Source organism: Tubulanus polymorphus, chromosome 3, assembly GCF_964204645.1.
Source record: "Tubulanus polymorphus chromosome 3, tnTubPoly1.2, whole genome shotgun sequence".
In the NCBI taxonomy this organism is placed as follows: Eukaryota; Metazoa; Nemertea; class Palaeonemertea; order Tubulaniformes; family Tubulanidae; genus Tubulanus; species Tubulanus polymorphus.
This window is the reverse complement of record NC_134027.1, coordinates 16,614,660-16,627,310: the sequence shown is the minus strand read 5'-3', so window position 1 is coordinate 16,627,310 and position 12,651 is coordinate 16,614,660. Positions and strand designations below refer to the sequence as shown.

Genomic DNA, 12,651 nt, shown 5'->3' with positions numbered 1-12,651 from the left:
CCCCTGTGGTACAACCAGTTGCCCAACAGCGAGCGCCAAGACAACAAGCTCCCCCTGTGGTACAACCAGTTGCCCAACAGCCAGCTCCAAGACAACGTGCTCCTGCCGGCCGTCGGATGCGAGCTGATGATGCTCCCTGGTTTTGGGAACGAACTGAAAACTTTCGTCCAAAAGCCATCCCATTCACTGGGAAAGAGAAACTTCTCGTTGATATGCCACAGGGAGCTAAACCGATTGATTATATTTCCCTATACCTTACTGAAGAAATAATAGCACACGTGGTCACCGAAACAAACAGATATGCCCAACAATTCCTGACAGCTAACGAAGACACCCTGAAGCGGCGATCCAGAGCCAGGTTATGGGAGCCAGTCGAGCAGGCTGAGATGAAGACATTCCTGGCTCTTCTCGTATTACAAGGAATTGTATATAAACCGAGAATCAACATGTACTGGACACAAGAAAAGCTTGTGGCTACTCCAATTTTTGGTGAATGTATGAGTCGTGATCGGTTCCTGAACATTTTAAAATTCTTACATTTCGCAGATAATGAAGCAGACGGCTATGACCCGAGAGATCGTGATAGAGACCGACTTTATAAGGTTCGCCCATTGGTTGAAATGTTTCAAACACGATTCCGAGAGGTATATAGCCCGGGTGAAAACCTTAGTATCGACGAGTCGCTGTTGCTGTGGAAGGGTCGCTTGAGTTTCAAACAGTTCATTGCCACAAAACGTACACGTTTTGGCATAAAATTTTTTGAATTATGCACAACAAAGGGAGTCACCCTTGACCTACTAGTTTACGTAGGGGCAAACACACTCCCTGTACAGCCTCCAGAGATTGCGGCTCTGAACGTTTCCGAGCAAATAGTCATGCATCTGATGAGAAATTACCTCCAAAAAGGTTACACTCTGTTCATTGATAATTACTACTCATCGCCATCTTTAGCGGCATTCCTGCTGAAGAAAGGAACGTACGTTGATGGCACGGTTAGAGCGAATCGTCGCAACTTTCCAAAGGAATTGGCAGACCTCCAAATTCAGAAAAATTCATCAGTATTTTTCAAGGCTCCGGATGAGAACGTTTTGGCCGTAAAATTTCGGGCACATGTTGATAAAGCTAGTGGGAAACCAAAGGTAGTCCATCTCCTCACAACTAGGTTTCCAGCGAGAGTGGAAGATACAAGGAAGAAAACGACGAACGATGTTGCAATTTGCAAACCCACTTGTGTATTGGCCTACAACAAGCATATGGGTGGAGTCGATATGGTGGACCAGCAACTTCACTACTACCAAGTCATCCGCCGAACGATGAAATGGTATAAAAAAGTAGCAGTCAGGCTGGTGATGCAGGCCCTCCTAAACTCCCATCGGATGTTCGAACTACAGGGTAACAAGAAGGATTTCCTTGGGTTTATACATGATGTGCTCGACGTGATGGTTATCACAAGACCAATGATTGCTCGTAATGTTACCCGTGATGAAGCACTGACCCGTCTCACTGGCCGTCACTTTCCAATGAAGCTTCGACCACTTGGAAGGAAGACCCAACAAAAACGATGCCGCGTATGCTATGCACGAAATGATCTTGGGCGAACTGGGCGGCCAAAGGACACTATCTGGGTTTGTAAGACTTGCCCTTCTAGACCGGGTCTACACATCGATCAGGATTGCTTCGAAGTGTACCACACAAGATTGGACTATTCAACATTTGATGCTGAATGAATAATTTCTAACTGTCGACTTCGCTAGAAATGATTTGCATGTAGAAAACACTATATTTGTTTGACTTACCATTATGTTTTGCGGACTGCATGCAAGATGTTTTGTTTTTTTTTGTCATTGTAATTACTGTTGCGTTGCTTTTACTGAAAAATAAAAGATAATTAGTTTGCAAAATCTCAATTTGATTTTTAGCCTCCCCACTTACGTACCTCTACCAGCGGAAAAGGATATCCCATATCAATTGAATTTCTTTCATCCACACCGTAGCATCAATCACCAAAGACTGAGATAGGCACTTGGGTGAAAAACTGAAAAAAAAAATTTCTAACCCATCCTGACCCCCCCCCAACACGCCCCCCCCCCTACAGAAAAGGCTGTTGGTATGATTTTTTACTGATTTTCACTAAATAACATCATAATCTTCGATAAAAACGCGAAAAATCGGGGTTAAAAACAATTTGAAGAAAATAGAATTTTTCGGAAAATACCTTACGTACGGGGCGGTGCAAGCGTGTACGCAGCGAAAGGGTTAACTCATTGCCTGCCATTAACGTATTGGTACGTTTGATATCTCCCACCACTTGCCTGCCAAAACTGTACTGGTACGGTTGACTTGTTTCTTAACTTAAACGATAGATGGCGAATTCATCGCCAAACACCAGTTAGTTTATTGCCCTTTACTACTAAAATAAACTATCATCAGTCATTTTATGTAGTGTGTTAGTGACGTCATCTATTGAAATGGGTGCTGAACATGCATGAATGGCCATATTTTATGCAAAATACCCTCTCTGCAATCTCTGAAAAACATGGAAATCCTGGCAAAGTATTTCCTGAAAAATAGGCCTGGCAGGAAAAGAGTTAATAGTAAAAGGCCTGCAGGTTGTAACTATTAAAGGTTACCGCTCCACTACTTTTCCATACATTGCGTGCTTCTGGATGGCCAAATGTAACAGCTGATCATCCGATATCCCAGCTTGTTGCAGGGTTTTTGTTTCCAGGCCTGGGGTACTGATAAAAGTTCCACCATGGGATCTGTCATTAATTTTGAAGAAGTCAATGGAGGCTCCATTTGAACATCTTTCCGAAGCGTCATTTCTTAATTTGTATTCTGCTGTTCTTGGCTTGTTCAGCCCGTCATTCTGAAAAACATGCACTTTGAGTTCGACAAGGTCATATTGTCTTCGTGCCAGCGAAGGAATTCGTTCCACTGCAGCCTGCTTTTGAGTAACCAACAACCAGGCTTGGTCGGTCATCAATGGCGAATAGAAACTATAAAACATCGAGTTGAACCGGTTCTACCGGACAAGACGTTATGTCCTGTATGGGCGTTATGTTTTTATTGAGATCGCTCTGCACCATGAAGGGGTCCGCGCATGTGGAATTTATTCTGCTGCTGGATCACCTGAAGGGTTATATTTCCCGGGATGCAGTGGCCCGCTGGGTCTCTGCACTAATCGAGTACATTTTTATTGAATTTTTATGTTTGCATTGTCAGGATGACAAGTGGTGTATCCGTGTACTTAGTTTGAGCTCATGTTCGCAAGCATTAATTTTGCAAAATTCGGCGGGGGCCCTGAGCTGTGGCCAACTGGTCTTCCTTGTGCTACAGTGCTCCATTCTGTGCTTGGGACAGTGCTCTCTTTTTTCCCTCTTACCTTGGGATTGTGCAGTGGTTTTTCTATCAACCTTTCTCACCATCCTTGTGCTAGGCTAGTCCAGCAAAAACCATAGTAAAGGATACAGTATTTGACAGAAATATTACTATTTTTTAAACTAAAATTTGTATTTACAAGTAGTACTTACCCTTTCCAATGGTGGGAGTCCTGCCCACCTGCCCGGCCTACCTGCATTCTTGGGTCTGCTTTGGCATAAAAAGATGGGAGATTTCACCGGAAGCTAAATGCAATACTGCAAGGCCGGGTTGTATCGAAAAACCATAGGCGATCAATCCAAATTTAGAAAATATTGTCAAAAACCATAGGAAAGGGTAAGTACTACTCAGAAATACAAATTTTAGTTTTAAAAATTGTAATTTTGAAATGTTGCTACTCAATGTGTCCGTTCAATTTCGTGAGGTTCAGTATAACCCTATATCTTCTTTCTTTGGCCTAATGAAAATGTGCAAAATAAACTCCCATCCTACATGATCAACCTCTTCGATAATCCCTTTTTTCTCAAATATTTCTAACTCTTCCTCAATGGCCTTAATTTCGTTCATGTTAAATTTAATCTGATTTGGTACATAATATTGATGGGAAGGTATGTTCCCCACAAATTCTAGCTTGTAACCGGAGATAGCTTGCAGTACACTCCTATAGATGATTTTGGTCTAATTGTGGTAGAAGTTCTTGAGATTCCCAACAATTTAATTTTGGTTAATATTTTCATAATCTCCTGTCCAAAATGGCGGGTGATCGGGTGGCTAGAAGACCCTGTTGCCCTTTGCTGTGCTGGGAGAACCATTTTTGAAATTGGGTTGATTCAAGTTGTTTTTGTTTTCATTGCTGAGTGATAGGTTACTCAGCATACGGCTCCCATAATGCCGACGCTCAGAGATGTTTCTCTGATATCTTCACCTATTAATAAGCATAACATAGCAATGTAGGTGGCACCGTTTTTCAGCATTACATGAGCATATGCTAGGTAAACTGTCGCTGATAGATGAAAAAACAAGCAAATTTTTGCCTTTTCATTATTAATTTCTGAATGCAATTTGCTTACTGAACAAATTGATGCATAACATATTCACAGATAGATTGATTATTAACGAAATTACGGACCAAAACGTCGTACAGAGAGCATGTGTGACAGACAGTAGTAATTTTTTTAAATTTTCTTGCCAGTTACTTAGCATTCCGAGCTAAAGCAAGCTATGCACATTGGAAGGGCCAATGGTACAGGGAATGAACTTGAGTTCCGGAAATACTATAGCTAGGTGCTGGTGTAAACGGCTGGTTGTTGTATTGGCTGGCTGGCTGGCTGGTTGTTGTATTGGCTGGCTGGCTGGCTGGCTGGCTGGCTGGCTGGCTGGCTGGCTGGCTGGGGAACTAGCATTTACGCCAGCGGTACAGGATTCCATCCATCAGGAACAACGAGGCAGTTAAACCTTATATGTACAATCTTTATTGCATCCCGCAATGAGAATCATTATCATAGCTTTACATAGTCTTTATATACAGAATCATGAGTATAATGTGAGAACTAGGTGTCAGACAAGTTGTAGACATCAGGACTCACAAACAAACACCTAGTGACATGTTTGAGAGACATTGATTAATTATCGATGAGCACTGACTATAGCTAATTATCGTGAAAACATGTTGAGTAATGTCACATGTTGATTACGACCTTAAAGCACATATTGACACTATAGTCATAAGTTATATTATATTATTATTATTATTATTATTATTATTTTTAATATGTAGTAGAGCTATGAAATGTTATGAACTGTTCGATATGACATTGTAGATCTATATGATTACGAAATATGCAAATTATATCAGGGTGACACTGGCAACACTGAATTTTGTTATGTCTTAAAAAGTATATCGCAGGATGTTATCCAAACTGGACACTTATCCCAATAACCTATAGATTTAATCATAATAGCTAATAGCAAGATATTGTATAAAATATGGGGTATGCCTATTAACTACCCTGTATTTTGTCCCAAGGGTGTATTCAGGGTTCAATTTTGGCTGCCTCACCAAAGAAAAGGGCACATTATTGGAATAAACCACAATGGACAGTAACTGTTATTTTCAACGATTTTTGAGGTTTTTCGTTTACAAGCGACCGACTACACCATGATGCCGTTAACTTTTTACTATTTTCTGGGACTTTTTAAGCACGCCCATAGCCATGATTTTCACAGGATAGGCACAAACTTTTCTAGAAAAGGGGACATCGCTGTGCAAAAAAGTTAAGCTAAACACAGATGCCCTATTTTGCCCATTTACACTAAAAATAAGATTCAATTTTACTTTTTCTTGCTGCGAATTGCCTTCTTATTTGAAAATCTACCTAATTCGGCATAATCTTAGCATGTCCTTCAAGGCAAGAAAGTTCTAAAGGTTGTTGAAATATTCTTACTATGCTTCAAGTCTAATGTCTTTAATTCAACATTTCATATTCAGTACCTATAAATTCTATTCTTATATGCGATCTTCACACTTTTAGGCTGCCCTTTCCAGAAAATACTCAATGCGTGTGATTGAATAATTGAAACACTATTCAGGATCCTAAAGCCTGCTGCACACAGCATAACATATATTTCGCCAAAGCAGAAAACATGCTCAAAACGTTTTTTGTAAAACATTTTGACCGCAAGCGATAAAACGTTCAATGGACATAACGAAAATGCACAGAAATCATTTCTTGCACCATGAAATTCATGGTGACAACAATAAACTTGGTTTTTGGTTTACCTTTGTCAGCGATATGAAGTTGGCAGTGAGCCAATTCATGTAAAATTGCGGTACGTTTTTTTTATGTGAGCATTTGTTTCATTAGTTCTCGGCTTAAACGTCGTATAATCGATGCGATTGAAGACATGGCGAACCTCCATCGATGACATGGTCAACATTGTTAAAATTCTACGAAAACTGTTTTTGGCGGGAAAATTCTTAGCTCTCGTGTATAAAATTGCAATTACCTCGGTTGGGGGGTGTTGTCTCTATGAGCGAATGTGATTGGCTGTTTTTTGGGATTTAGGGGAATTCCGGCGCTACTAAAATAATTATGGAAAAGCCATAGAATGGCGAACGTTTCATCCGACTAGGTGCCGTATACGTGCGAATTTCAAATGCTCATTTCCAGTGAGAAAGTAATTATCATCCGCCATAGGTATTGTTTCATTTTGATACCCAGTGATTGATTTGATTGACATTGAAGTGTAAGCGAACATTCACTTACACAAGGCCTCCACGTGTGCGCGGAAATCATTACATTAGATTGTTGCACACACACACGCGCGCGCACAGTATACACTACTATAGTGATACCGTAACGCTGCTTGCAGGCTCGTTTGACATTTCATCAGCAGAAGATGAGCGTGTGTTTTCTGTTTGATAGAATTTGTGATAAATTGCAATTTCTTGTGATCTGAAAATACTAAGCAGCAAACTATAGGTATAGGTCGAGGTGTGAATATTGTAGTGGTAAATTCCAGGATTAAAAACGATCTAATACGCTGATTTCTTACTGCACCGATATTTTAGCTTCCGCGGCCATACATTCAGCCACCCTCTGATATGTGACATTATATGAATTTTATTTGAATATTTTTTCATTTTATGAAAAACATGAAAATATAAAATCTGAATGTGAAGCCATAAACAAATGTATATCTTTGGTCTTATTTGCCTACAAAATAATCCTTTAAGAAAGATAAAATACAATATTTAAACTTGTAGAACTTTGAAGTCACAAATTAAAAAGATTTTTCAAGCAATGCCCTTACCCCAAACAACCTCTAGCTTTCAAGGTAAACCACACTTTGCCCATGGGCAATTTATTCATATCAATTTTTGTAATGCCATGTGATACATTGCCGATTGGTTATTCAGCCGTGGATGTTTTGCAAGACACAATGTTTTTCGCCAATCAAGCAGTGCTTGTTTCGTGAAAAACGTTTTTCTGTTCGGCGTTTTGTTTTTTTACTCCCCCCACATGGCATAACAAGACACAGCGAAAACGTTCTTAATGAGGAAACAACATTTTTTCGGTAATGTGTGCGGTGGGCCTAAAGAAACAATTGTCTTAGGCACATCCTAAGGAAATTGTGCCTGAAAAAAACATTTGAAGAGTTTTCAAATTGTCCTGACCCTTGATCTAATGTTAAGTGTTTACTGGGTTAAATTATTCCTACTTGACAACTAATACAGTCGAACTGTTCACTTGAACAGAGATAATACACATTCCAATCCTTTCTTTTTTCATACTGTAGGTCATATTGTGTGGTGGCTCAACTAAAATTCCTTATCTACAGCAGCAGATTCAGAATTATTTTCCACATGCTGAAATGCTTTTTAGTATTCCGCCAGATGAAGTGGTTGCAGTAGGTGCTGCTAAGGAGGCTTCCATTCTTACTGGCAATGAAGAGGAAGCTAAACTGTTGGAAAAGTGTACCGATATGCCTTGCATACAAAAAAGCATTAGAATTAAGGTAAACACAAGCCTTGTATGGTAAAACACAGGTAATCTTTTAGAACTAAAACTTTCTCACTAATGCTTTGGCTAAAAAATGATGTCCGGTAGCAGGGTCATGAACGTTTTCTGAAAATGGGTCATCCAAGATGGTTGCCACAGCTAAATTTGTTTGAAAATGAATAATTTTGGAAGCTGAAGAAGCATTTCCAGATCACTATTTTACCTTTTATCAAATCGTTGTAGTGGAGAAGATTATATATTACAGATGAGTTCGTTTTGGATAACATGCACGATGGCTGCTATAGCCATATTTTACAAATTCAGCCTTACGTACCGTATTTTCTCGGGTACAAGTCAACCCGGTGTATAAGTGGAGGTCAAGTTTTCAGTTTAAAAAGTTGCACTTAGGCTATTGTCGGTTTTTAAGCAAGGTGCTTCTTCATGTTTTTACATAAGTCACTTTTAACACAGTACTATGGTCATTCTCACAGTAGTTGATAGTCTTTACCACTGTATGTAATTAAGCATTGTGATCTGCTGTTTCTAACTTTAAATAGCAGGATAAGCGCTCATTGTTTGATTGCATGTATTAAATGTATTGTGTCTACGTTGAATACTGCACGCCTGTAATCTTTAACATTAGACTGCTGTGTAATGATCATCGGCGCACTGGCGCTATAGTGCGGTATATATAAATACTGTACAATGAATACATGTGGTTTGCCAAACAAACATACACGTGTGTGAACTCAGTACTCGTAGCCTATGTATAAAATCTATGAAACAACATTCACTATATTCACAGCTCTACTGCTGGCTATCCATAGTATGTTTATTTATTGAAACAATCTAAATTGTAAAAACATGACGTTTCGATCTCACCCTAGAGATCATCGTGATGATAGTGATTTTGAGACAGAAGATGAGAGTTTTGAAGAAGGTACGTTGACGTTAGTTGATAATTCATCACAAAATGACAATAATTATGAATCAGGTAGTGATAGAAATGGACCGGACATTGACCCTGCAGCTTCTCATACGAACAATATTATGGACAATGTTGCACTGAGTACAAGTACTGGATGTAGAGCTGGGAACAGACCTACTCATGATGTCAGCAGCAGTGATGATGAACTGTCTAATTCTAATAAACAACTACATTAATCTACTCCTTCCCATATTCATCCAAGAAGCCGTCCTTTAGGAAGGGGAGTCGGTGCTCAAGTTTGGTCACAATCACCGATAAATTACCACGTGTCAAGTGACACTGACAGTGAACCCGTAGGCCTACGTGTACCTCCTATCAACCAACAGCAGCGTGGACGTGGTCGAGCAGTTAGAGGTCAGTGTGGCAATCAATGTGGTGGTCAGATAGGTAGAGCTGGAAATCGAGGGGCACGTTGGGGCTGTGCCCGCAGGGGTCGTCGAGCTGGTGGCAATATTGGTAATTGTCAACCAATAATTGATAATTTGATAGAAAATGTTGCTGCTCATAATGAACTTCCTTTTACACCTTTGGAAATCCCTAGTGTGAAAAGTATCCCTGACACCATCACTGCTGAAGGTTCACCAGCTGAATATTTAGATTTAGTATGGGACAATGAATTGTGGCACCTCCTCAAAGCCGAAAAAAATCGTCAAGCCAGACGTAGTCTGGCGTAGTGTGACCATAAATGAACTAAAAGCATTCTTTGGCCTGCGAATAACCATGGAGTGCCTGATTTATAAATATCGCTATTCTGATTATTGGAGTCAAAACAGTTGGCTTTTATCAACCCCGGGCTTCAAAAAAGTTATGAGCAGGGATCGATTCCTAGCAATATGGACTTTTCTACACTGTGTAAATGAGGAAGACCCCACCCTCAACAAAGATGATAAAATCTATAAAACTAGACCAGTGCTGGATCATTTGTTGACAAAGTTCAAGAATTTTTATGTGCCTGGTGAAAATGTGTCCTTAGACGAGGGCATGATCCCGACGAAAAATTAACTCTCAATAAAACAATACCTCAAAGACAAGCCCGTAAAATGGGGTATAAAAACTTTTTTATTGTGTGACAGTGACAATCGATATATTATAAATGCAGAAGTATATACAGGTGCACAAAATGATCCTGAGGATGTGGAAGTTCTCGGTGCAACCGGAAATTTAGTTCGACGTCTTTGTAAACCCCTTGCGAACCATGGTTACTGCGTATATGTGGACCGTTTTTACAGTAGTGTTTTCCTTAGTGAATATCTTCTGGACAATATGAACACTTGTATTGTTGGAACTATAATGACAAACAGGAAGAGATTTCCTGTAAGTATCAAAACAGTGAACGAGTTAGCACGTGGTGAATATAAGCGCCGTTTCAACGGAAAGGTAGCCGCTCTTGTGTGGATGGAAAAAAAGCCAATCCACTTCCTCTCTACTGCTCATGTAAAATCTCCTGACACTGAAGTAAGGAGATACATAGCTGCAGAAGGGGCAGGGTTCAAGTCCCTGCTCCTAGTATAGTAAAAAATGTAATATGCACATTGGAGGAGTTGATCTCAATGACCAACATACAAAGAAGGTCAAGTGCAGACGTCATTTCAGATGGCCGCGTAGACTTATTGTCAAATTTATGATGTGGGCCATTTATAATGCATACATACTCAAAAGAAAGACCAATCCATCACCAGTAGCATCCTATTGCTTCCATGATTTTGTTGATAAACTCTTCATGATCTTGTGGATGATCATGTTGCAAATAGGGACGAACCTGTTCTCGGTCAACGTCGCGAGCATGAACATGATCTACAAAGACTGAATGCTGGACAACATTTTCCAGAAAGGGGAGCAGAGGCTACTTCTAACAATCGTTGTGTTGTTTGTGATGAACGATATAAGCGTGCAAAAAGGAATGGGGATGTAAATCTCCCTAAAAGACGCAAAACTGTATATAGGTGTATGTTATGTAACGTTTTTCTCTGTATCGGCACTGAAGCTGAAAACTGCTTCCGAAAGTGGCATTCACTTCAAAGATACTGGGAGTAGGGTGAGTGTTTGATATGTTTTTTGAGAAGCTTACTTCCTGTACTGTCTAATAAACTTTATTTCATGTAGATATTTTTATAAGTTAAAATTTTACAGCTATTTGAATACAGGGTATTTTTGCCCCCCGAAGCCAGGTATATAGTAAAAGGTAATATTAAACGTCAGGGTTTAAAGGGTTAAGATGAGTTCTTAATAGGACAGATCCATTTTTAGCGTTGTGATAATACAGGATCATGATGTTTGAATGCCGAAATAAATGCCTGGTCGAATACATTCATATTTTTTTATTCTATGTCTGCGTATGTTCAGTTTCAAAGCTGAATCACATTTGACGTTTGCACAGTGGGTGCAAATGAGGTTTGAATCTGTCAACGCATTTTATTCTATGTATCAGTATTTCAATTTACTACAATTCCCATCATCCTGAATGGCTTTGCAGAAAACCCGTCATCGCTGCTTTGTTATTATTATGCTATATTTATGAATATATGTTTTCATTATTTTTACATTTGGCATCCATAGCGGCCATTTTGATACATTTGGCTGACCATACTCCAAACCATAATTTTCCCAAAAAAATCACTAGAAATCGAAAATGAAAACCAATGAAATGATTATGGAGAGATGGCAGCACTATACGGTAACGGGAGTGATATTATGGAACGAACGACAGAATTTTAAAAATTTAAATTTTATTTATTATTTCAATTTTCCAACTGACACGCATGCACAATCTATGTGGTAGACACAAGAAATTAACGAGAACAACAGCGGTTCACATGAACCTGACACATTTTAATTAGGACGCCATTACAACAAGTTTCTCAACTAACACGCATTGCCCTGTCGTCAGTGCGCCTGCGCAAACATTGGGACCGGAGTATCACGCCATCCAAGTGTAACGGGAATTGGAGGAATTAAATTATAAATGTTTAATCCCCGACAATCTACAAGATTTTGATGATTTGTAAAACAATTTTTATAAGGTTTTTTGGTTTACCTTTGTCAGCAGTATGAGGTTGGCATTGAGCCAATTCATGTGAAACCGCGGTACGTTTTTTTTATTAGCATTTTTTTCATTGGTTCTCGGGTTAAACGACGTATAATCGATGCGATTGAAGACAGGACGAACCTCCGTCGATGACATTTTCAACTTTGTTTAAATTCGACGTAAAACTGTTTATGGCGGGAAAATTCTTAGCTCTTGCGTATAAGATTGCAATGACCTCGATTGGGGGGGCGTCGTCTCTACGAGGGAATGTGATTGGCTGTTTTTGGGATATGTCACCCTGATATAATTTGCATATTTCGTAATCATATAGATCTACAATGTCATATCGAACAGTTCATAACATTTCATAGCTCTACTACATATTAATAATAATAATAATATAATATAACTTATGACTATAGTGTCATTATGTGCTTTAATGTCGTAATCAACATGTGAAATTACTCAATATGTTTTCACGATAATTAGCTATAGTCAGTGCTCATCGATAATTAATTAATGTCTCTCAAACATGTCACTAGGTGTTTGTTTGTGAGTCCTGATGTCTACAACTTGTCTGACACCTAGTTCTCACATTATACTCATGATTCTGTATATAAAGACTATGTAAAGCTATGATAATGATTCTCATTCCGGGATGCAATAAAGATTGTACATATAAGGTTTAACTGCCTTGTTGTTCCTGATGGATGGAATCCTGTACCGCTGGTGTAAATGCTAGTTCCCCAGCCAGC

General features: G+C 39.3%; 1 protein-coding gene across 5 annotated transcripts in view; it reads left to right on the top strand.

Moving 5' to 3' along the window:
• The window catches only part of LOC141901467 (heat shock 70 kDa protein 14-like), a 155,791-nt gene that overhangs the window by 132,573 nt on the left and 10,567 nt on the right, over positions 1-12,651 (top strand). For 4 of the 5 annotated variants that reach the window (XM_074788714.1, XM_074788713.1, XM_074788718.1 and 1 more), the window contains one exon: positions 7,681-7,899. The exons of the other annotated variant lie outside the window; for it this stretch is intronic. In XM_074788714.1, the coding sequence (XP_074644815.1) occupies positions 7,681-7,899 (219 nt within the window). The remainder of the gene's footprint in view (positions 1-7,680; positions 7,900-12,651) is intronic. 5 annotated transcript variants of the gene reach the window in all.